Source organism: Orbicella faveolata, unplaced genomic scaffold (assembly GCF_042242905.1).
Source record: "Orbicella faveolata isolate gen_17 unplaced genomic scaffold, um_ofav_v1 contig_35, whole genome shotgun sequence".
NCBI lineage: Eukaryota > Metazoa > Cnidaria > Anthozoa > Scleractinia > Merulinidae > Orbicella > Orbicella faveolata.
In genome coordinates, this window is record NW_028301564.1 from 22,933,357 (window position 1) to 22,959,330 (window position 25,974).

The following is a 25,974-nucleotide window of genomic DNA, read 5'->3' on the forward strand; positions in this document are numbered from 1 at the left end:
CTGTCTGTCAAAATCAAACTTGAAAAGTGTATTTGTGTCCGACACAAGTACTGATTGTAGTTTGAGTCGTGTTTTCATGAGTCTGGGCTCACAAAGAGTTTACAATAACTTGGAATGCGTTCTTGTAATGAGCATTAAATAACGCTAAAATGGGACATTTTCAATGCCTCACTGCTCTTTAACGAGCATGGGCACCCCCTTTTTTTATTTCATAATTTAAGTTCTCATATGATAAATATTCATTGGACAAAGTTTGAACAAAACTCTATGTGCAGTTTTATTTCAGGGGGATTGCCTTAAATAGACTGTTACGTGCATCGCTCACCTCCAAGTTGCGTTCTAATTTAAAATAAGGAAGTAAACTGACTGAAAAACTAGAGAAAGAAATAAAAATCAGCACTTTCTTTTTCATTGATATTCGGTTATATACAGACGACCCTTGGAACATTGTTCAAATCAGACGCCTAGATACATCATTGAAAATTTCGTTTTCAATAATTCTGTATTCATTAAAATCACACTTCACAATCCGGACGTAATTATCGGCCACTATGGCAATCGTTTTTTGAGACGACGTGTTTTCGAAAATGACACCCTAACCTTTCCAAATTGGGCGAAGAAAACTTATTACTTTTGTGGTTAAAAGATATTACATTTATGGTCAGTATTACGTTTATGATAAATTTTTATTACATTTATGGTTGGTACTACATTTATGGTTTTTGTTACATTTATGGGTGATACAGCTGCGAGTATTTTGGGGGTCAGTTTCCTTGTAAGGCCGTCGTATTTTAAAAAGTAAATCAACGAATACCTTTATTTATAACACAGATCTTGTAAACCAAATAATATCATCAAATTATGATTAAAATACATTTTTTTAAATCTTCGAATATCAAAGATATGCATGAAGCCACGGGATGTATGCCGTTCAAAGAAGTCAAACAGCTTGATGTTGTCATTGATTTCATTATCTTCCGGAAACAAAGTTCCCGTTACCTTCATGAATACGTAACTTTTTCATTGTCATAATCGTTGCTGGTATACATAAATGGCATGGATGACATTTCCTAATCAGTACATCAACGAACTTTTATTTATAATTATGTTGGCATTTGCCTATCTGCATGGAATCAAGGAGTCAACTCCGTTCAAAAGTAAGCGATTGTGTCTAAAAATGAGTGAGTAAAACTCCTGAGGCACACACAGAGGGGGACATCCTTAACATTATGTTAATGTCACTAGGTGTTCATGGGAACAACGCCCCTTGAATGATAAGGGAGGCCCAGTCTTATTTTTTAACAAATGTTTATTGTGCGGCATTACATGTGATGGGCGTCTTGATTTGTGCTATCTGTCCTTGCATGAAGATCAATCTCTCAAAGTATTGAAAATATTACCCAAAAAGAGCATTTTTGAGAAGCTACACGTTCCAATACACTTGTCAGTGTACATAACTCTTTAGTGGAACTCTTTAACTGTAAAGGAATATCGGCTTGTTTCGAGTTAATCACAACTGCTGGATAGATGAACCAACGGTGTTTTACTGTCAATTTGAAGTGAAATAGTTTACAAATACCAGAAGGAAAGCTCTCAAGCGTAAGGTGAAACAATGCATAGTGTTGAGGAATTAAGAGCATTTCGTTTCGTTTTGTTTTAGCGTTTATTTTGATTAGAACCGTGCATATGCGTCTCCAGTGTAATTATTCAGCGGTCTGGACTATTTCTCTTAGTATTCACATTTTTTTTAACAAAAACTACTACACGACGATTTCGCCTATTTCATTTCGACGGTGAATGGAAAACACTTCAAAGTTTGGACTTAAGTTTCTGCTTTTATTTTACTCGAAAATCGCCAAAGGAAAAAAAAAAATCAATAAATAGAAAACAACAGGTAAATAGCTGACGGTTATCCCTCTGTTAGGTGGGCTTCTTAATGATCTCAGTTGTATTGGTTTAAAACATTTGCATTACCAACATGTTCCCAAAACGTAAAGTGCTAGCTTCGAGGAGCTGCATGCCTAAAATGCAAGCCGTAAAACGGTAGAAATTTAGTCCTTATGCCCCTTTTCTGCCATGGTCAGAACTGAATGACAAATGTCGTCAAACAGAGTAGCACATTAAAACATTGCATATTACAAACAACGCAAAGCTGCATTTAATTACCATGACAACCCAGGAAGGTGCTGGTAGTTTGTCTTTAAAGATTTTGAAAATTTTGCAGAAGGAAGTACTAGTTATTGTTTGTTAATGTGTAATACTTCAAATGATTGTACACAGCTCAGCATGTGCTGCGGACACACACACTAGCTGAAGCCATTCAGGTTATTCAGAAAAGACGCAAAATAGGTTGACTGTTATTCGGAAAGACAAAATAAATTGATTGTTTTTTGGAAAGACGGAAAATGTATTGACTGTTTGCAGCCAATCGCTATAAAGATTCAAGCGACAAAGATGTGACAGCAATGCGAGTGGAAGAATAGGCTAGAACGGCTAATTAAAAATCTTTTATCAAAGTTCTGCCGCCAAATGACGCTGATGACGTCAGAGGCAAACCAAGAATTCTGTTTAGGAGAATATTATTGGATTAATCAAAGATGTAGAACAGAGTAGGATTTCTTTAATCTGTTTACAAACGACCAAAGCTTACAACATACAGGATCAGAACAATTTTTTAAAAAAAAGTGAATTGAAATGCTTGAGGGACAAATTTAATGCGATCCCAAAAACGAGCTCGTGAATTCAATTAGCTCGTGAAAACAATTACCTGGAGGGGGTGTTGATTATCATCAATTATTCCTTTTGATATTTCTGAGTTCTTTGTGTACTTATGCAACAGCGCCTTAAGCTTACACGGGGGGAAAAGAAATGCGGAAATTTTAGAAGGATATTTATTTTGAACCGTTCGCATAGCACGAACACAGGTCCAATCATTTGCAACGTGACGACTTTTCCACCATGTTTAGGCTTTCAAATAGTGATCGAAACATCTAGACAAATCATTGAATGGAAAGGAAGTTAAAGAAGTGACACTTTAAATCAAGAGTCCTATTTGCAATTCATTCTTTGAACTCGCCGTTCGTTCGTTATTGGAAAGAAGATGCTAAATAGCTTTCTGTTTACATACGCGTAGTTACAGATGAATATTATTACGGCTTTATGACAGTTTCTGCATAACATTCTTGTTTTAGCAAAGTTATATCCTTGTAAATTACAGTTAAACAGCAATAAAACTGCGATGTTTTTAAAAGTAGTACAGCATTTCCAGTTCCGCTAGCAGAAAGGAAAAAATGGAGAAAAAGTACTGTTCTGTGGGTTGAAAGGAAAACAAGAACTGCCAGGCCCTCAGTTTTGCCTAAAGGCTTCTCATGATCGTATTGATTTTAAATTTACCGTTTTTTTACAATTCTTTCTTTTCGAAGAAAGGAAAATCGTAGGAAAATTGCGTAGAAAAAGAAGACACAAGCTTTGCTAATTGGCTTTCTTCTTTTCCTTGTTTGAACTTTACTCTTGTCTTTTGAGGCAGACTTAATTAGGTTGATTGACGCCAGCTTTCTAATAAACATTTGGGCCATGAGCCCGAGTTTTCTAGAGCGACTGATAGTCAACGAGGTCGACTATCGCTTATAGAGAACGCAGCCCAATTGTTTTAGTAGAAACTCTAAATCATTGTTGTCTAACACCTACAATTGAAAGCATTTTAAGACCAAAACTCCGTAACTGATAAATTTCCCTCTCAAGACCAAAACGCGCTATCGCATGCAATCTGCGAATAGCCAAGAATACGATTTAAGTATTTTCAGTACAGTATGTTAAGAGTCTGCCAATGTAAGCGAATGTTGTGCAGCATTTGGCAAAGTATTGAGTAATTCAGGTTCATGTACGCGATATTTTGCCCGATAGCCAAGCGAATAATAATTCAGTTGTACTTCATTTAAAATACTGTTGCTGAGCTGCTTGGCCAATTCTAAGTGTGCCTTAATGATATTAGCGGGAACACGTCATGTGCTTCGTTTTCTTTAGGTGAAGATAAACAGGATTTCCAAAACCAGAAGTGTCAGTTTCAGAACTGCTTTCGAACGCATTAGCGAAGATTCGTTAAATTGTTCTCTTGCAATTGCGTCGGACATTTATCGGCGGAAAAGTCTGAAATTCAAGGAAATACATTATCATATTGCAAATAATGGGTTTGAATTTAAAGGAAGATGGAATGACTTGCTAGTTGCTCAAAATAACAAGATATGACAAGGAGACGCTGTCCAAAAAGAATTTACCAACTTACAATATTAATTAATCACATAACACTAAATTATATGATTTTGGTGAATATGACTGATATGCAATTTTGTAGTGTCAGACACTGAGCTCTCGACATTTCAAACGTATTGAACGTGGTCCCGAATTAGAGTGAATTTCTAAACAAATAATTTATGTTGCTTCATTGATCCTATCTCGATACATTAGCGAAGGTGAGAAAGAAGATTAAGGCCGATAGTGCAAAGAGGATGGAGACTCCTGAAGAGAACAAGCGGCACTTGCCATCCAAAGACCATGGTGCATTTTGTTTCTTTGGTCTTTTCACTCTTTAAATTTGTAAACCACAGTAGGATTTAGATGACAGTTGTCTCAAATTAGCATTAGAAAATGAAGTTTGAAGGCTTCTTGTTAAGGCGGTTAAATGGCGTCATCATGCAGATCGCCTATTGAGGCCGTTTATTAGTTATTGGAATCATGACTTGACTTCGCTCACGAAAATCATGAAGGGTGTGGTCCACGTCGACTGCAGGCGCGCTCGTGGCTGGTGAGGCTAATGCGTGACCGGCAGGCCCGGTTGTAGTGGCTGCAGATGAACGTCGGATCACGATTTGGTGCTACAGCTCCGCGGTTCTTTCTCCTGCGTCTTTTCTCAGCAATGTTGGTCTTACGAGTGGCTTCGAAGGTGGAGATCGAGATAGCTTGGTGAATGGTGCGACGCCAGGTATCGTGATTTACTGTAAGGGTAAATAGAGGTTCTTTTATTTTTTGTTCGTGTCTTCTTTTTTTCGTTTCTTGTTTTCTTGCCTGCATAAAGTTCCACCGTTACGCTGTATGTATTAGTTAAAGCGAGGCGTTGCATTTAAAAATAATTCTAGTTGATCTCTAACCAGTGGCTGTACGACTTCTGTCGACTTCCCATTCTATACTTTTATCGGAAAAACTGTAAACAAACTGCAGTCATTTGCTTCATCCGTCTCAAAAAACCAGCATTTACAATGAACGTTAAGCGAATGCCGAAAACTGCGACCGTGGACGAACGAGCACAAGGAATTAATACAAGTAACGTGGCCGAGTGGTCAGCGCGTCGGACTCGCAATCTAGCGGTGCCGGGTTCGAATCCCACTCTGACTACTACCCGGATTGTTTTTACGGTAGGCCCGAGTTCAAATCCGCGGCCACGCTTGTAAATAGCCAACTGGTTTGCCTCCAGCCAGTTGGGATTCTTAACAATGTTATGTTCAATTTGAATTATTTGTTTCAGTTGTTTGCTCGGCCTCACTAGCCTTTGTGCTATAAACACTGTCGAGGGTAAATAGAGGTTCTTTATTTTTTGTTCGTGTCTTCATTTTTTCGTTTCTTGTTTTCTTACCTGCATTAAGTTCCACAGTTACACTGTATGTGTTAGTTAAAGCGAGGCGTTGCATTTAAAAATAATTCTAGTTGATCTCTAATAAGCTATCTTTTCAAAACTTCTGTATCAACCACTTACGTAATCTTGGAGACAGAAGAAGAGAACAAAGTGTTGTCGCTTTGCACGGGTTGTGATGTTGTCGTATGTCTCTGGGTTGTTTATACTGAAAAGGAAAAAGTAACTCCTTTCTCGCACCAGACAGCACAGGAACAAAGATGATTAGCGATTGTCTAGCGCGACACTGTAGTCGATTAAAGTTTGCAGGTGGTAATTTACCTTCAGAAAGATGTAAGCTAACTCAGGGCTACTGGCTGACTTGAATTTAACTGTGGGCGTAAATATTTGACTAGTTTGTACGCAGTTCGTTGTTGTTTTGGAATCAAATTTGACTGGTTGCAAAAGAGATGTCTACTTTTTAAAACCGATGCCCAAGAAAGTTCTTGTCGCCTTGCCATTCTTTGTCAACTTCAAGCAGACTTTTGTAATGGGTAATGACAGCTAACTGTATTTCGTTTTCTGTTTTCACCATGCTACGGCGAATCAAATTTATGTCGTTGCTTCAAGCAGCTATAATCGAGCAAGTGATAGAACATCTCACAATTTAACATTTTCTACAAAGATTAAAGGTTTATAGTTTTTTTTTTCTTTAATTGATCTCCGCCTGGCTGCGAATTTACCATTTTTTTTTTTGTCGTTTATATCGTGAAAATGGCATCAGACTAGTGTTGCTCGTACGCAACTGTGCACCTTTTTGATTTTGTTCGACAAAACTCAATAGATGCATGATCACCTGTCAAAATATTTTTCCACACTGTGCTGTGCTGTGTGGGTTCGACGTGTTGTCTCCGGCAGTGGCTGACTGACTTACAAACGACATTATTCAATCTTCCTTAACTCAATTTCCAAGTAATTGGGTTTGGAAAGATGGCTATTCGGTTACATCATGTGTCAGCGCAGTATTGGGGCTGTGGTATCATTGGCTTTGCATGCATCCTTGCAGTTGCATCAACAAATTTGAGTTTGCGTTAAAATGCCACATGTACATGCCCAATTTTCTCCGCAAAAAAAAGAAACTTCCAAGTCGATTCTTGGCGAACCTCTATGGATTGTTCCCTTAGTACAGACATTTTCGTTTTTTATTTTATTTTCGCCACATGCCCAGATGTTTACTGATGTCATTCAAGCAATTCATACTGTCAATTTCGCATCGAGAAAGTTCTAAAGCTCAGAACGCTGAGTAAAGTAAGTTTGCAAATATTTTTGTTTTTTGGTGAATGTCCTAAAACTAATCACTTCGACTTGAAATGTGAATTGATCGTCTCGCTTTGATCCGAAATAGTGCGATACACCATTGAGGGTCGAGGGGAAACAAAACTCACTGTTTCCCGAGGGGCCAGTCATTACGTGTTTTTTTTATACCTCCCGACTCAAAATTAGAAAAAGACTGCGAAGAAATGATTTGTACGAGCGGGAGTCAAGCCGAGCTGTCCTACCGAAACGACACGATAACGGTCTTTTTATGCCTTTCCTCCCTTCCCAGCCTAGGGACTAAAAATCTAGTAGGCTGCATAACTGCGCTCGTTTACTGGGCACTAAAATGAAGACAGGCAATTCCAGATGGAGTAAAATGGCTAAGGGCAAAGACCCAAAGCCGATTTAATCATACAAATTTTTTGAATTAATTACAAAAACAATTGCCTATAGAAATTGTGTTGAGCCCCAGTAAAGGTGAGGGCACAAAAACGCCTACTAAACTATCCTAAAAAATAACACAACGAAACAAAGCGGACAGGACAAGGGGAGGAGGTGGGACCTGAAAACGAACGTGTCATCCAGCGAAAAGCAAGAATGAATGAATGAATGACCGATGCTTTGTAACCAGGCCACGAGTCCTGACATCACGAGCGGGGGGTTCAATACAATGAAGAAAACAAACCTCCTCGTCCAGGCCCCCGCACGTGTGGTATGCTTTACATAACAATTACTGTTGCACAAGAATCAACACACGTGCCTTCAATATTGCACCATTAAAATAAACCAAATTTCCTGGGAAGAAAGACATAAAAATTCTATTTGCCTAGCAAATAATCTCTTTCTTTCCAGCTAACAAAAATAAAGACAATACTTAAGTTGCTTTGCCTTCTTCTAATGCTTAACTAGAGAATTCTGGGATTGATTTGACGAGGAACAGCATATTTTTTTTGTAAATGACACAAGCATTATTTTCAGTCCTACCTAGCGAGTGGTGACAGCGATCGAAGAGCGAGTTGCCGAACGCGGGCGACCCATTTTTGACGTTTTTGGCGCCAAATTAAAAGCTTGAAGACAAAGAATGTTCAAATTTACCCCTTTGTTAATCTGATATGTTTTTGGCGAAATGTAAATCCCTTTTCTTGAATAGTGAATGCCTTCTCTTGGGAGAAACGTTGCCCAACTTCAATGGCTTTTTGAATCAGGTCGACTGGCACACAAATTTGGCGCCGTTTCAACGTGCACGACCTGATCACGTGCGAGTCGAAAGTTCAAGTTGTTGTTTCCCTAGGGAGTTAGTGAGTTTTGTTCGCCCTAGGGAGTTAGTGAGTTTTGACCCATGGCACGTGACACGTTCTCCTCCATTCGGAAAACGTATTTGAGTTGGGAGGTATAACAAACGGCATTTATGAACCCTATACAAATTAGCGAAATCAGAGTTTCAAGAATTACTAGTGCAATGTGCATGGGTTTTTATTCTTAATTTATTCTCTTCATTTAGTTTCTTTTTCAATTAACAAAAATAGAGAATAAATTAGGAATAAAAAGCGCATGCCCATTGTACTAGATCTTGAAACTCCCATTTGGCTTATATAAGGCCAACAATTCAAATCATTTTGCTATTCCGGATGAATCCAGAATGAGAGCAGTAGACAAGATTGGTCAACGCGGGGGGTTCGGGCAAATATTTGCAATCTTTTATTAGTTTTTCAGCGTACGGTCCAAGTTATTATCCCGTTTCTATGAGTCGATAATCCTTCGCGAGTCACTAAGAAGGCTTAGACTAACGTATGCAGCGAACGATAAAAACTAAACTTTTCAGTGTCTTCAGTCTGCATCCGTTTGTACACTGCAGCGAGAATATATGTATTTGTTTTAAATAGGATTTTAGTTTTCTTTTCTTTTGTTGAATCTGGCCGTAAATGCCGCATTTTCTCCGGGTACTCCGTTTTACCTCTGTGCTGAAAACAACAACATCTCCAAATTACAATTCGACCTGGATTGACGACAAACCGCATGGAAGCCAGTCAAGGCTAATGTAGCTTTCCATATTACAATTGCAATTTAAGTTCAAACTCATGATAAATATGCAACGCAAGGTGTGATGCCGTTGTTTTCGTTAAAGACAGTCTTCTAGACACCTGTGCCAGTTGAACCCGCCAGCTATTTCGAGTTCTCGCTTTGGCAACGTAGTGATTTACGAAATTCTTTCCTCGTCGCTCTATTCATGACCCCGTATACAATGGGGTTAATACATGAACTAAAAGTAGCAAATGTTGTGGGAAAAGACAACCAAAATGACGGAAAGGAGATAGGTGAGAGGGTTTGTAAACCTCTGACCACCATGACAAGGGTATCCAACAAACGCAAAATCCTAGAACTGTTGCTAGACGAATGCATTTATGGGTGATACAGCTGCGAGTATTTTTGGAGTCAGTTTCCTTGTAAGGCCGTCGTATTTAAAGTAAATCAACGAATACCTTTATTTATAACACAGATCTTGTAAACCAAATAAATTCACCAAATTAGGATTAAAATACATTTTTTTAAATCTTCGAATATCAAAGATATGCATGAAGCCACGGGATGTATGCCGTTCAAAGAAGTCAAACAGCTTGATGTTGTCATTGATTTCATTATTTTCCGGAAACAAAGTTCCCGTTACCTTCAGGAATACGTGACTTTTTCATTGTCATAATCGTTGCTGGTATACACAAATGGCATGTATGACATTTCCTAATCAGTACATCAACGAATTTTTTTTTATAATTATGTTGGCATTTGCCTATCTGCATGGAATCAACGAGTCAACTCCGTTCAAAAGTAAGCGATTGTGTCTAAAAATGAGTGGCAAAAACTCCTGAGGCACACACACGGGTACACCCTTAACATTATGTCAATGTCACTTGGGTGTTCATGGGAACAACGCCCCTTGAATGATAAGGGAGGCCCAGTCTTATTTTTTAACAAATGTTTATTGTGCGGCATTACATGTGATGGGCGTCTTGATTTGTGCTATCTGTCCTTGTATGAGGATCAATCTCTCAAAGTATTGAGAATATTACCCAAAAAGAGCATTTTTGAGAAGCTACACATTCCAATACACTTGTCAGTGTACATAACTCTTTAGTGGAACTCTTTAACTGTACAGGAATATAGCCTTGTTTCGAGTTAATCAAAACCGCTGGATATATGAACCAACGGTGTTTTACTGGCAATTTGAAGTGAAATATTTTACAAATACCAGAAGGAAAGTTCTCAAGCGTAAGATGAAACAATGCATAGTGTTGAGGAATTAAGAGCATTTCGTTTCGTTTTGTTTTAGCGTATATTTTGATTAGAACCGTGCATATGCGTCTTCAGTGTAATTATTCAGCGGTCTGGACCATTTCTCTCAGTGTTCACATTTTTTTTTAACAAAAACTACTACACGACGATTTCGCCTATTCCATTTCGAAAGTGAAAGGAAAACACTTCAAAGTTTGGACTTAAGTTTCTGCTTTTATTTTACTCGAAAATCGCCAACGGAAAAAAAAAATCAATAAATAGAAAACAACAGGTAAATAGCTGACGGTTATCCCTCTGTTAGGTGGGCTTCTTAATGATCTCAGTTGTATTGGTTTAAAACATTTGCATTACCAACATGTTCCCAAAACGTAAACTGCTAGCTTCCCGGCAGGAGTTGCATGCCTAAAATGCAAGCCGTAAAACGGTAGAAATGTAGTCCTTATGCTCCTTTTCTGCCATGGTCAGAACTGAACGACAAATGTCGTCAAACAGAGTAGCACATTAAGACATTGCATATTACAAACAACGCAAAGCTGCATTTAATTGCCATGACAACCCAGGAAGGTGCTGGTAGTTTGTCTTTAAAGATTTTGAAAATTTTGCAGAAGGAAGTACTAGTTACTGTTTGTTAATGTGTAATACTTCAAATGATTGTACACAGCTCAGCATGTGCTGCGGACACACACACTAGCTGAAGCCATTCAGGTTATTCAGAAAAGACGCAAAGTAGGTTGACTGTTATTCGGAAAGACAAAATAAATTGATTGTTTTTTGGAAAGACGGAAAATGTATTGACTGTTTGCAGCCAATCGCTATAAAGATTCAAGCGACAAAGATGTGACAGCAATGCGAGTGGAAGAATAGGCTAGAACGGCTAATTAAAAATCTTTTATCAATGTTCTGCCGCCAAATGACGCTGATGACGTCAGAGGCAAACCAAGAATTCTGTTTAGGAGAATATTATTGGATTAATCAAAGATGTAGAGCAGAGTAGGATTTCTTTAATCTGTTTACAAACGACCAAGGCTTACAACATACAGGATCAGAACAATTTTTTGAAAAAAGTCAGTTGAAATGCTTGAGGGACAAATTTAATGCGATCCCAAAAACGAGCTCGTGAATTCAATTAGCTCATGAAAACAATTACCTGGAGGGGGTGTTAATTATCATCAATTATTCCTTTTGATATTTCTGAGTTCTTTGTGTACTTATGCAACAGCGCCTTAAGCTTACACGGGGGGAAAAGAAATACGGAAATTTTAGAAGGATATTTATTTTGAACCATTCGCATAGCACGAACACAGGTCCAATCATTTGCAACGTGACGACTTTTCCACCATGTTTAGGCTTTCGAATAGTGATCGGAACATCTAGACAAATCATTGAATGGAAAGGAAGTTAAAGAAGTAACACTTTAAATCAAAAGTCCTATTTGCAATTCATTCTTTGAACTTGCCGTTCGTTCGTCATTGGAAAGAAGATGCTTAATAGCTTTCTGTTTACATACGCGTAGTTACAGATGAATATTATTACGGCTTTATGACAGTTTCTGCATAACATTCTTGTTTTAGCAAAGTTATATCCTTGTAAATTACAGTTAAACAGCAATAAAACTGCGATGTTTTTAAAAGTAGTACAGCATTTCCAGTTGCGCTAGCAGAAAGGAAAAAATGGAGAAAAAGTACTGTTCTGTGGGTTGAAAGGAAAACAAGAACTGCCAGGCCCTCAGTTTTGCCCACAGGCTTCACATGATCGTATTGATTTTAAATTTACCGTTTTTTTACAATTCTTTCTTTTCGAAGAAAGGAAAATCGTAGGAAAATTGCGTAGAAAAAGAAGACACAAGCTTTGCTAATTGGCTTTCTTCTTTTCCTTGTTTGAACTTTACTCTTGTCTTTTGAGGCAGTAATGCTCTTGTGTATTCTAAGGTCACCGCGCTGCGCAAGTGGTCGCTTTTTTTTCGGTGGGTATGACAGCAGGTGAAAACGAAACGAAAACTGTATTTATCCACGATAATTCGCTGGGCTATCAGCTTCATTACAACAAAAATATATATTAATCTTTCTGTCGCTGAATTTCGGTTCAGGTCGTTCAGCGACCTTCATTGCCTCCCTCGCTTGCGGCATGGTAAAAAGTATTTGGTGATCTGATGTGTAAATATTGCATCAAAAACAAAAAACAAGTTTACCTTCAAGACCTCAAGGGTACAAGATGTGTCACTGAAGGGGTGAGTTATGGCCTCTGTGGATATCAGCTAAAAGGATAGCTGTGAAAGGAAGTAACGAAGCCAAACTTTGCAAGAGCTGTCCTACGCCCGCCCGTGATTACGTAGTGGATTGTATACGAAATGATGGATTGAAATAATTTCTCGTATCTTACCATCTGACGCATTTGCGTCAACACGTCAACTCTCACCGGGAGGAAGTTTGATTTAAATAGCCTGTATTAAGATTCATGATTCCGCTTGTTACATACAATAAAGAGGCTTTTGTAGAACGCACTGCTGTTCTATTCAAGATAACGAACAGTTTACGTTTACAAGTACTTGAATTTACACCAAAGACTTAATTAGGTTGATTGACGCCAGCTTTCTAATAAACATTTGGGCCATGAGCCCGAGTTTTCTAGAGCGACTGATAGTCAGCGAGGTCGGCTATCGCTTATAGAGAACGCAGCCCAATTGTTTTAGTAGAAACTCTAAATCATTGTTGTCTAACACCTACAATTGAAAGCATTTTAAGACCAAAACTCCGTAACTGATAAATTTCCCTCTCAAGACCAAAACGCGCTATCGCATGCAATCTGCGAATAGCCAAGAATACGATTTAAGTATTTTCAGTACAGTATGTTAAGAGTCTGCCAATGTAAGCGAATATTGTGCAGCATTTGGCAAAGTATTGAGTAATTCAGGTTCATGTACGCGATATTTTGCCCGATAGCCAAGCGAATAATAATTCAGTTGTACTTCATTTAAAATACTGTTGCTGAGCTGCTTGGCCAGTTCTAAGTGTGCCTTAATGATATTAGCGGGAACACGTCATGTGCTTCGTTTTCTTTAGGTGAAGATAAACAGGATTTCCAAAACCAGAAGTGTCAGTTTCAGAACTGCTTTCGAACGCATTAGCGAAGATTCGTTAAATTGTTCTCTTTCAATTGCGTCGGACATTTATCGGCGGAAAAGTCTGAAATTCAAGGAAATACATTATCATATTGCAAATAATGGGTTTGAATTTAAAGGAAGATGGAATGACTTGCTAGTTGCTCAAAATAACAAGATATGACAAGGAGACGCTGTCCAAAAAGAATTTACCAACTTACAATATTAATTAATCACATAACACTAAATTATATGATTTTGGTGAATATGACTGATATGCAACTTTGTAGTGTCAGACACAGAGCTCTCGACATTTCAAACGTATTGAACGTGATCCCGAATTAGAGTGGATTTCTTAACAAATAATTTATGTCGCTTCATTGATCCTATCTCGATATATTAGCGAAGTTCACAAAGAAGATTAAGGCCGACAGTGCAAAGAGGATGGAGACTCCTGAAGAGCACAAGCGGCAAATATTTAATTCAGTTCAGGATTTGCTCGCGACTGTTGCTCACGTGCCATCCAAAGACCATGGTGCATTTTGTTTCTTTGATTTTTTACTCTAAATTTATAAACCACAGTAGGATTTAGATGACAGTTGTCTCAAATTAGCATTAGAAAATGAAGTTTGAAGGATTCTTGTTAAAGCGGGTAAATGGCGTCATCATGCAGATCGCCTATTGAGACCGTTTATTAGTTATTGGAATCATGGCTTGACTCACGCGCTAACGAAAATCATGAAGGGTGTGGTCCACCTCGACTGCAGGCGCACTCGTGGCTGGTGAGGCCAATGCGTGACCGGCAGGCCCGATTGCAGCGACTGCAGATCAACGTCGGATCACGATTTGGTGCTGTAGCTTCGCTGTTCTCTCTCCTGCGTCTTTTCTCAGCAATAGGGAGTTTACGAAACCACAATGGCGACGCCGAGGACAACGTCGATTAAAAAATGAATTCATATTTTACCTACGAATCTCGCGGTACTCTAAAGTCATTTACTTTGTTTATCAGTGTCAAAACTATCACGAAACGGAATCTGGGACACGGCGATAAATTTGAAATAAAAATTTAAAAAATTAGCCGTCGTGGTTCACGTTCTCCAGACAACGCAAAATTTGGTCATTTCACGTTGCTGTCCTGCGGAGGACGGCAAAGAAATGAACCAAGAATTATAACGCACGCGCACAGCCATTGTACTGCTTATTAATTCTTTTGTTCAGTGACGTTCCCGTTGCCGTTGCCGTCGTGGTTTCGTAAACTCTCTAATGTAGGTCTTACGAGTGGCTTGGAAGTAGGAGACAGCTTAGTGAATGGTGTGACGCCAGGTATCTTAGTCTACTGTAAGGGGAAACCAGTGCTTTGCAACTTATGTCGACTCGCCATTCTATACTTTCATCGGAATAACTGAAAACAAACGGCAGTCATTTGCTTCATCCGTCTCAAAAAACCAGCATTTACAATGAACGTTAAGCGAATGCCGAAAACTGCGACCGTGCACGAACAGGCACAAGGAATTAGTACAAGCAGCGTGGCCGAGTGGTCAGCGCGTCGGACTCGCAATCCAGCGGTCCCGGATTCGAATCCCACGCTGACTGCTACCTGGATTTTTTTTACGGTAGCCCCGAGTTCAAATCCGCGGCCACGCTTGTAAATAGCCAACTGGTTTGCCTCCGGCCAGTTGGGATTCTTAACAATGTTATGTTCAATTTGAATTATTTGTTTCAGTTGTTTGCTCGGCCTCACTAGCCTTTGTGCTATAAACACTGTCGAGGGTAAATAAAGGTTCTTTTATCTTTTTGTTCATGTCTTCTTTTTTTTCGTGTCTTGTTTTCTTACCTGCATTAAGTTCCACAGTTACACTGTATGTGTTAGTTAAAGCGAGGCGTTGCATTTAAAAATAATTCTAGTTGATCTCTAATAAGCTATCTTTTCAAAACTTCTGTATCAACCACTTACGTAATCTTGGAGACAGAAGAAGAGAACAAAGTGTTGTCGCTTTGCACGGGTTGTGATGTTGTCGTATGTCTCTGGGTTGTTTATACTGAAAAGGAAAAAGTAACTCCTTTCTTGCACCAGACAGCACGGGAACAAAGATGATCAGCGATTGTCTAGCGCGACACTGTAGTCGATTAAAGTTTGCAGGTGGTAATTTACCTTCAGAAAGATATAAGCTGACTCAGGGCTCCTGGCTGACTTGAATTTAACTGTGGGCGTAAATATTTGACTAGTTTGTGCGTAGTTCATTGTTGTTTTGGAATCAAATTTGACTGGTCGCCTTGCCATTCTTTGTCAACTTCAAGCAGACTTTTGTAATGGGTAATGACCGTTAACTATATTTCGTTTGCTGTTTTCACCATGCTACGGCGAATCGAATTTATGTCGTTGCTTCAAGCAGCTATAATCGAGCAGGTGATAGAATGTCTCAAAATTTGACATTTTGTGCAAAGATTGAAGATTTTCTGTATTTTCTTTAATTGATCTTCGCTTACTATTTTTTTTCTCGCTGGCATCAGACTAGCTATCCTCGTACGCAGCTCTACACCTTTTTGATTTTGCTCCACTTCTACTTTGTCGAAACAGTTCGACAAAACTCATAAGGTGCATGATCACCTGTTAAAATATTTTTCCACAGTGTGCAAACATCGGAGGAGCAGAAGTGTCTAAGAGTTCGACGAGTTGTCTCCGGCCGTGGCTGACTAACTAAACAACGACTTTTTTCTTCAATCTTCCTTAACTCAATTTCCAAGTAAGTGCGTCTGGAAAGATGGCCATTCGGTTACATCATGTGTCAACTTATAATTTGTGCAGTATTGGGGCTCTGGTATCTTTGGCTTTGCATGACATCCTTGCAGTTGCATGGATAAAATGTTTGCGTTGAAATGCCACATTTAAACGGATGCCCATTTTTCTCCGCAAATAAAGAAACTTCCAGGTCGAGTCTTGGCGGATTGTTCCCTTAGTACAGACATTTTCGTTTTTTTATTTTATTTTAGCCACATGCCCAGATGTTTACCGATGTCATCCAACCAATTCATACTGTCAATTTCGCATCGATAAAGTTCTAAAGCTCAGAACGCTGAGTAAAGAAAGTTTGCAAACATATTTTTTTGGTGAATGTCGTAAAACTAATGACTTCGACTTGAAATGTGGATTGATCGTCTCGCTTTGATCCGAAATATTGCGATACACCAATAAAGTTTGCGTAGTCAGTGTCAAGACATAAGGGAATAGTTTTAAGTAACAAAGACATTTATGCACCCTGTACAAACAAGCCAAGTCGGAGTTTCAAGAATTACTATTGCAATGTGCATGGGTTTTTATCCCTAATTTATTCTCTTCTTTTAGTTTCTTCTTCAAATAACAAAAATAGAGAATAAATCAGGGATAAAAAAAACGCATGCCCAGTGTACTAGATCTTGAAACTCCCATTTGGCTTATATAAAGCCAACAATTCAAATCATTTTGCTATTCCGGATGAATCCAGAATGAGAGTAGTAGACAAGATTGGTCAACGCGTGGGTTTGGGGCAAATATTTGCAATCTTTTATTAGTTTTTCAGCATACAGTCCAAGTTATTATCCCGTTTCTATGAGTTGATAATCCTTCGCGAGTCACTAGAAAGGCTTAGGCTATAACGTATGCAGCGAACGATAAAAACTAAACTTTTCAGTGTCTTCAGTCTGCATCCGTTTGTACACTGCAGCTAGAATATATATATCTGTCTGGATTTATGAAAACGGTGTTAAAGACTGAATCAAGTGTTTTTTGATTTATTTGTTTTTTTCATTTTTTTCATTTTTTTTTTCTGCTTTCGCTATGACAGCAACTTGTAAATCTTACCTAGCATGAAGGGTAGAAACTCCCTGCCGCATGTTTCATTTATTTAGGTATTTTTTTTCATCATTTATCGACCCCCCCCCCCCCCCCCCCCACTCCCTTTTCAATTTGCGTGAATTTTAGCCCAGGCTACACTCGTCTGAATTCAGTTCGCGCGGTGACTCTGACAAGGAGCGACCGATTAGCGTTCTGTATTTGCTGTCTAAAGGAAGTCTGCCCGAGGACATCATTAAGTCCAATGAAGGCCCAAGTCTAACGATTTGCTAATAACCGTCGTCCATTATCGTACGTGAGGCGGGCCTGAGGAGATGTGTAAACTGTACGGGTCACATTTAATCCCGTAACAGAAGGCCGTTTGCCCTGTGGCGATAATGTTGTGCTTGCTTTAGACAGCAAAACTCTTTAGCCACATCAATTTAGGGCTTAGACGTGCAATGGACCAGACATTTCTAGCTGCTGTTGGCGTCATTTGCTTTGAACTTTGATGTAGCTTAAGACTTAGAAAAAAAATCTGTTGAAATCTGGATGTGCCATTCCGCGCTCGACAAAATTGAAATACATCCGGGACATTGCTATTTGCCAGCAAAACATGGCCACGAGGAGAGAGAAGAACATGAGTTCAAGCGCTGATCGTGAGTAGAATCTCCTTGTTTTATCAATTTTAGGCGTTCTCGGCTTAGCTAAGTATCAGAACTGTCTGTGATTCGCTAGCGCGGAAGAAATTTATTTGCGTGGCTTCCGGGCGATAATTGACGTAACGACAACATGTTGAGTGTTCGCTTACTGCTAACTATGGCCTAGTTTGTCTGAATTTCAATCGATCCTCGATGTAGGAAGCTCTTGTTCAGTCCATTTAGGACCATGCAGGCCTTTAGAAAGCAATAGATTGGCTCTCCGCCGCGGTTTTGATATCTGTACGTTCGTGTTGATTTAGACTCCAATTTCATGTTAAAAGCACTCTTAATTAAATTGTACAATTCATGATTCAACGAAAAGACGGTGAATTTAGTCTTCCTGGCCTCAAAAGGCATACAGGAGAGTTATTTGCTGCTATTTGAGCTACGATAAGCCTCGTGGAAAGCTAGCTCTGGGACAGAATTGTAGCAAGATTATCAGTGACAAGTCAAATTCTATGGCTATGTTTTTGCGAATCCGGTCAGATAATGAGATGAAATGTCACGTAACGGCTACTTTTTGGCTGAAATATAGAGGTAAATAACCGATTCCACTGCTTACCATGCTCTTGTTAGCGTGACTGGCTAATTTAACCCACAGTAAAGACATAGTGAGGTCATTTAGGTGAAATGGCAGAGGTTAAGCCGGTCTAAATTAGTGCCGCGGCGAACCAAATGATCAATGTAAGCTCTAATTTAGCTTTGTTTGGCTCGTTCGACTCATTTGCAGCGACTTCAAAGACTTGTATAGGCATGGTATGGACTCTGTTAAGAGTACACGAGGTAGATAGCACTCTCGGTACGACATGGCCATTTTTATGTACATTTTCTAACCGATTTTCCAAAAACATGCCCGCTATTTTGGTGCAAAGTCTTTAACACGGTTTTCATAAATTCAGACATACATATACATATATATATATATATATATATATATATATATATATATAGGAATTTAGTTTTCTTTTCTTTTGTTGAATCTTAGATTAAGGTTAAAGGAAAACAAAAAAAAACCAAAGCCAATTTTTGCCGTTGCCGCTGGCCGTAAATGCCGCATTTTCTCCGGGTACTCCGTTTTACCTCTGTGCTGAAAACAACGACATCTCCAAACTACAATTCGACCTGGATTGACGACAAACCGCATGGAAGCCAGTCAAGGCTAATGTGGCTTTCCATATTACAATTGCAATTTAAGTTCAAACTCATGATAAATATGCAACGCAAGGTGTGATGCCGTTGTTTTCGTTAAAGACAGTCTTCTAGACACCTGTACCAGTTGAACCCGAGAGCTATTTCGAGTTCTCGCTTTGGCAACGTAGTGATTTACGAAATTCTTTCCTCGTCGCTCTATTCATGACCCCGTATATAATGGGGTTAATTCATGAACTAAAAGTAGCAAACATTGTGGAAAAAGTCAACCAAAATGACGGAAAGGAGATAGGTGAGAGGGTTTGTAAACTTCTGACCACCATGGCGCGGGTATCCAACAAACGCAAAATCCTAGAACTGTTGCTAGACGAACGCGAGATGCCTGGATCTCATGCGCGCTTAAACTACGGCTCTTCTTGCTCTACCTTCAGAGTGAATGCTCCTCCATCAAAGGCCACCCTGCTCCCGACCAAACTTAATAGTTTATCAGTTGGACAGAGTTTGACAGTTTCTTCCTATTTACAATTCCTCCCCACCCCCGGCCCCCCTTACGCTCTTAATAAACTCATGTTTTAAAGTTAAAAATGTTTGTTTCTTTCCATAAGGAAAGAAAAAGGAAGACTTTATTATCACTATGTGACTGAGGAACAAAGATATTCTCTGACATTAGTATCCTACACGTTTTCTACACGCAGCCGCGGCCGCGTGAGTTGAGTATTTCCGAACAAAACACACAAACCATAATGACCATAAAGAATGGAGAACTATCTGCTTTAAGTTTTGCTTCGACAATGTAATAACTTAAGAAATTCCTTCCTCATCGCTCTATTCATGACGCCATATATGACTGGGTTGATCCACGAACTGAAGGCAGCAAAGAGTGAGGAAAAAGACAACCAGTGTGATGGTATAGCCATACTTGCACATCTGTTAAGAATCCGCACAACTGTAACGGGAATCCAGCAAACTGCAAATCCTATAACTGTAGCCAGAAGAACCCGAGATGCCTGAATCTCGTGTGGGCTTACTGTTGCTTGACTGGTGGTTTCCTGTAGAGAAGGATTGACTACAGAATTGTGTCGCTTTATGGTGTGATAGACACTTCCATAACAAAATATAATTAAAGACATCACAAGGCCGACAAATGTAACTATACTTTTGGAAACGCCAGCCCGGATTTCCAGCCCTGTTACTTCACAAGTTAAATAAAGTGGGTACCACTGGAACAAAATCGGTGTTGCGAATGTGGCTGTCAGACATGCTGTGAGTGTAAGCAGCAAAACCAAAAGGATCGAAAAAACTGTTTTCTTCTTTGTGAACAGAGCAGGATAAAGGTGAGGTTTCACGATACAAATGTAACGATTAACAGCAGTCAACGCCAAAATATTTATTGATATTGCAGCCCATAAATAAGCAGTGAAACCGCTGAATTGGCAGAAAACGAAATTGAACGGCCATGCTCGATAACCAGAAGCGACTGCGGAAAAAGGCATCAAAGTGGATCCCATGATATCAGCTACTGCCAAGGACAGCACGTAGACATTAGTAACAGTTCGTAATCTTCTGTTTCGGTAGAAAGCGAGGCAGACGAGCGAGTTTCCCATGAGTGCAAAAATGGCACATAGAGCCAAAATTATAGTGTGAATGGCAATCTCTGGTAAACTTTTTGTATCTTCTTCTGGTGGAATCATCATTAAAGTTGTAGACGTGTAAACTGATTAAATTCTCCGAGCTTCTTTTCTGCAAGGCAAAATACCAAGAAAGATACTCGCTATTTGCTTTAATAGTCCGGCTGCAGGCTTTAGACAGCTGCGTGTCCCCCTCATAGGGTCTTTGTGAAGCTGACAGGACGTACTTATGGAGCGCAAATTTTGTATGGCATGTTAAAAAAATTTACAAAGAAAAGGTGATGGATGCTTTCCAAAGTCTTTCGACGTTTCAAAAATGACACAAATTAAAAACTTCAGGTTTTTAAGAAATGCTTAAAGTTTTCTTAGACTGCTGGAATATTGTGTTAAAACCTACAAAACAATTGAAAGAATATAAATCATTCAGTTCCCGGAGGTTCACCTTTCGTGTCATTAGAGTGCAAGTTCTGTAACACATATTACAATATATTTACGAAAATGGTGATGGACGATTTCCCGACGTTTTTAAAATCACCATAAAACAGGCTTTAGACAGTTCCATGTCTCCCACGTCACTCTCAAAAACAAGAATAAAGTTCAGTTAAAACAGGAAAAACTTAGAGTCGATAGCCCAATATACAGCTAGCCCGATCTACAAACCAGGTCGCTTTAAAGACATGTGCAAAGCACTAATATAATCATAGTAAAGTTGAGAGCTGATAGTACAGTCTATCAATAGACTCATCTACCCAACAGCGTAGATCCTATAAAAAAAAGAAAAAACTTAGAGCTTGGTAAGTTACCACGGATAGTTCAATCTTCCCACCCGGGGCCTCGACGTTTCAATTTTCTAGCGCTTGACGGGCTCACGTTGACTTAAACTTGCCCTCGCTTTAAAATTTCTTAGTCCCCGGTGCACGGCTTGCCTGCTTTCAATTACAAGAGTAGTGCAAATACTCAGTCCACATAAGCTCTGATTCTGTAAGGGATCATTTCTCAGTCTTACAAGAAAATTGTCTCTTTGAAGTCAAAAGACAATGGGTATTTTACACTATTATTTTTTCTCGGGCACAGCGTTAAAGATAACTTCTTACTTCGCAAGAAATTTGTAAAAAGCTACTTGAAAAATTATTCAGAGGAACACCCTTTATATCACTGGAGTGCAAATTTTCTACCACATATTACAATAAATTTATAAAGAAAAGTGATGAACGATTTCCCGAAGTCTTCCGACGTTTCTAAACTGACACAAAGAATCCCACTCGAGAGTTCAGGTTATCGATCAATAATGCTTAAAGACTGCTTAAATCGTTGGAATATTGTGGGAAAAGCTTGAGAACAATTAAAAGAATAGGAAATTATTCAGTTCCGATTGAAAAATTAAGAGGGTTACCTTTTATGTCAGTAGAGTGCAAGTTTTGTAACACATATTAAAATGAATTTAAAAGAAAAAGTGATGGACGATTTCCTGAAATAGCGTGACGTTTCTAAAGTGGCGGAACACAGACTTCATGCATACAGCTCCAGGTCGCCCACGTCGCTTTCAAAGACCTGTATCGTGTTTAAACGTGTTTAAATAAAGGATTGCTGTTGTTGTTGTTGTTGTTGTTGTTGTTGTGTATAAAGTCCTTGTAAACACAACAAACTTATAGCTGATAACCCAATATACAGATGGTCCAATCTACTGATAGTCTCCCTATAGTTTTACGATCGCACGCGCTCTGAGGACGAAATTTCATGTAATCTGCGCGCGCTCGAAGGTAAACGTCGGTGTTTTTTTCGATTTTTTCTTTATGATGTCAACATGAGCACAAAAAGCAAAACTGACAGTGAATTTTCTCGCGTTTCCTTGCGTGAAATTACGTAACTTGGCAGACTGGTAGTAAATATTTTACTTAAGTCGGAGCTCGTTTTCCAGGGAAATCTGTAAGACCAGTTTTTTCTCAACGGTAAAAGACATAAATTTGCTAAAATCGAAAAAATGTCTTTATAAACCCTTCTTTTCTCGTTTCTCAAATTCGTATCCCCGGGATGCGACGTGCTGTGAAAATGTGCGAAGATTTCATCAAAGGAAATTCAAGTAAAATTACAAATAAAGCCATAAAAAAGTAAAAACAAAAAACAAAAAAAGAAACACGCATTTGTTTGGGCATTTATAATTCAAGACTAAAACCCAAAATTTTGAGAGAGATGACAGTAAAACACTATTTATCGTTGCTTATTACATGTAATAAGTTTGAGAGGACTGGGTGTAAAAACGAATGCAAAAGCGGTATTCAAAACATAACACTTCCGCGCGCAACGACATAAATGATTACCCTATGGAGCCACCTTAAAGACATGTGTAAAGAACTAATATAAACATGATAAATCTAGAGCTCATAGCCCAATCTACTGATGGCCCAGTCTACTGATATCCCAATCTACCCAAACCACATAAACGAGACGTGTAAGAAAGCAACTAACACCATCAGGTCCATAGGCCACATTTGCAAATACCTCACCAAGGAAAATCTCAAACTGTTAGTTAATGCGCTTGTAATATCCCGTCTGGACTACTGTAATAGTATCCTTTATGGTCTCCCAAAACAGGAACTGGATAAACTTCAAAGAGTTCAAAACACTGCCGCACGCCTTATCACTGGAACCAAGCAATACGACCACATCAAACCTGCCCTTCGAGAATTACACTGGCTACTTGTTGAATCACGGATTATATTCAAACTTCTGCTCATCACTTTTAAGATTATCCATGGACTTTGTCCAGCCAACTTGTCGTCCCTACTACAACAAAACCACCCGCAACGGAGCTTACGCTCATCCTCTAAACTTCTTTTCACTGTCCCTACTGTGAACTCTGTGACATACGGTGAACGTGCCTTTTCTCTCTCCGCACCTATATTATGGAACAGTCTACCGGATTCTGTTAAAAATACAACATCTCTTTCGTCTTTTAAATCTGCCCTCAAAACATTCTTGTTTCGGAAATCCTACTTCTGATTTATTTTATTTTATGAGAAACTGTATTGTAATTAAATATTTCATTTATTTTATTTATTTACTGTTTGTAGAAATATTTCATAGGATTTAACTAATTTATTTTTTATAGTAATGTAAGCGCATTGAGTTTTTTTTAAATGCACCCAAAAAACTTTATTATTATTATTATTATTATTATTATTATTATTATTATTATTAACAACTTGCTTTAAAGATATATGTTAGATCCTATAAAAAAGGACAACTTACCATGGTAGTCCAGTGTACCCATCAGGGGCCTTAACTTTTTATCTTTCCAGCTTTTTAAAAGGTTTCTCCTGGCAAATGGCAGTCTTACGTTCACTTTAATTTGTCCTAAATTTAAAATTTCTTTCCCCGGTGGATGACTTGCCTGCCCTCTCTTACGAAATACAGTGCAATTAGTTAATCCACATAAGCTCTGTTTCGATAAGATAATTTTTTTCTCGGTCTTACAAGAGCATTGTCTCCTGGAAGTCATAACCCAATGGTTTTACAGTACTCATCCCGGGCAAACCGTAAAAGATAGCTTCTCACCTCGCAATCGCAGTTCCGATTGGCAAATCAAAAGATGCAGCTTTTATGTCCTTGGAATGCAAATATTGCATCACATATTAAAATGTTTAACAAAAACAACGGTGATGGACGATTTCCCGAAGTCATGCGACGTTTCTGAAAAATTACACAAAGAATCTCACTCAAGACGTCAGGTTATCAGTATTGCTTAAAGGTCGCTTAGATGGCTCGAATACTGTGGTAAAACCTAGAAAGCTTTCGAAAGAACTTGTTTATTTAAAGAAAAGATAGAATAATGACTGAACCCCAAAGTGGAAAATATATTAAAGAAGAAAGTACGTTGTGCGACGTTTAGAGCAAAAACTTTAGAGGCCGTTTTCAGTTCGTATACAGTCAAGAGAGTTTCATAATGGCAAGCGCAAAACCACAATGACATCCCTGATAGGCTGATACGACACCTCTAGTTGATTGCGGTTGGCGAGTCCCTGAGCAAAGCAAACACCGATACACTGAATTATAACTTTTGTTCTTCACAACCGCAGTGTCTGTAAGATATAAGTGCTATTTCGATTCAATCCCTTTTTACTCTAAAATCGCAGTAATCACAGTAAAGGAACTCGTTATTCATGGCTCTCTTCATTAACGGCCTTCAACGCAAACGTATGCTGGGAATGAGGGTGCAAATCCTTCTAGAATTAATACGCTACTTGAGCTTGATATTGAAGTGAGGGCTATTTCGGATAGAGATCATTAGTCTGAGAGTAAGTACTATTTTATTGTTTTCTTGAAATGCATTGGGAGCGAGTTTTTTCAAACATTGGTCGCCGTTAAAGGCATTTTTTTCTTTCGCGCGGTTTGCATTGCCTCTGCTTTGCCGCGCATAAATGCCGGTAGATTGATGTTGAAAATAAAAGTGTCTTCCATCTTTTTTCCATCAGTGGCAGCAAAGATGAGTCCTGCAACATAATTCTGCTGGGTTGGCTAATTACAATGAACAGCTAACTTCGCTTCAAAATTACCGAATCTAAGAATTCCTTTTAAAAAAAGTAGAATTGTAAGGGTTCATTGACAAATTTCTTTCTTTACTTTTCGACCTTTTCTAGCGCGATCCTGAAATTTCGCGTCAATAAGAAATGTGTTCTCTACCATACCATCTGACATTGACTCTTCAAAAAGCCATGGTCTACATTTACTCATCAAAACTATCAATTATTTTAGCACCAGGCGGAGCCCTTTGGAGTCTAATTCAGAATTGACTGTTTAACTAACCTTAACTTGGGACAAGCAGCATTTGACTACCAACATTAACGATGCTAGTATCGGTTTCAAATAGCAAACTTGTAAGAGTTATGTCAGTTATCTACCCTGCTTCGATCATCGATCCTTGTGTTTCTTATTACTGTCAATTTTGATTTTGGTGACGTCGCAGTATTTTAAGAAATTCTTTTCTCATAGCTCTGTTCATCACGCCGTATATTATTGGGTTGATCCATGAGCTCGAAGAGGCAATCAGTGCGTTAAACGAATTCCAAAATGCGGACACGTGAAAGTGGCCAACTTTTCTTAAAATGCTTATTGTTATCATCCGGGTCCAGCAAAGGCAAAATCCTGTAACGGCAGCTACAAGAACTCGACATGCCCGGATCTCATGTGTGTCAACCGTTCCTTGTCCGTTTGCTGCTTGCAAAGATGGATTGACGGCAGCGTTGTGTCGTCGAATGGACCAATAAATGCTTCCATAACAAAACAAGATAGTACCCAGTGGAAGATCAATGACGGTTACGAAAGCGAAGTATAAAACTCTATTCGCGTTGAGTTTATTCCTTGTCATCGTACAAATTAAAGTTTTA

At 38.8% G+C, this 25,974-nt stretch overlaps 2 protein-coding genes across 3 annotated transcripts in view; both read right to left on the reverse strand.

The window, feature by feature from the left end:
• LOC110065290 (octopamine receptor beta-2R-like) overlaps nt 1–12,652 on the reverse strand; it is a 28,716-nt gene extending 16,064 nt beyond the window's left edge. Inside the window, exon 1 of one of the 2 annotated variants that reach the window (XM_089272447.1) lies at nt 12,396–12,652. The gene's annotated coding sequence lies outside the window, so the exon portion shown is untranslated. Of the gene's footprint in view, nt 1–5,746; nt 5,977–12,395 lie in introns of those variants that run through there. The other variant, XM_089272449.1, reaches the window with a different exon arrangement.
• Nucleotides 12,653–19,735: 7,083 nt separating this feature from the next.
• Nucleotides 19,736–20,696, reverse strand: LOC149103933 (melatonin receptor type 1A-like). Its single transcript, XM_089272456.1, has one exon. It carries the CDS (start codon nt 20,654–20,656, stop codon nt 19,736–19,738), a length of 921 nt encoding a protein of 306 aa, XP_089128582.1. The 5' UTR covers nt 20,657–20,696.
• Between the last annotated feature and the right edge of the window lie 5,278 nt (nt 20,697–25,974).

Coding starts and splice junctions, on each gene's coding strand:
- LOC149103933 (XM_089272456.1), bottom strand. CDS start 20,656: ATGATGATTCCACCAGAAGAAGATACAAAAAGTTTACCAGAGATTGCC.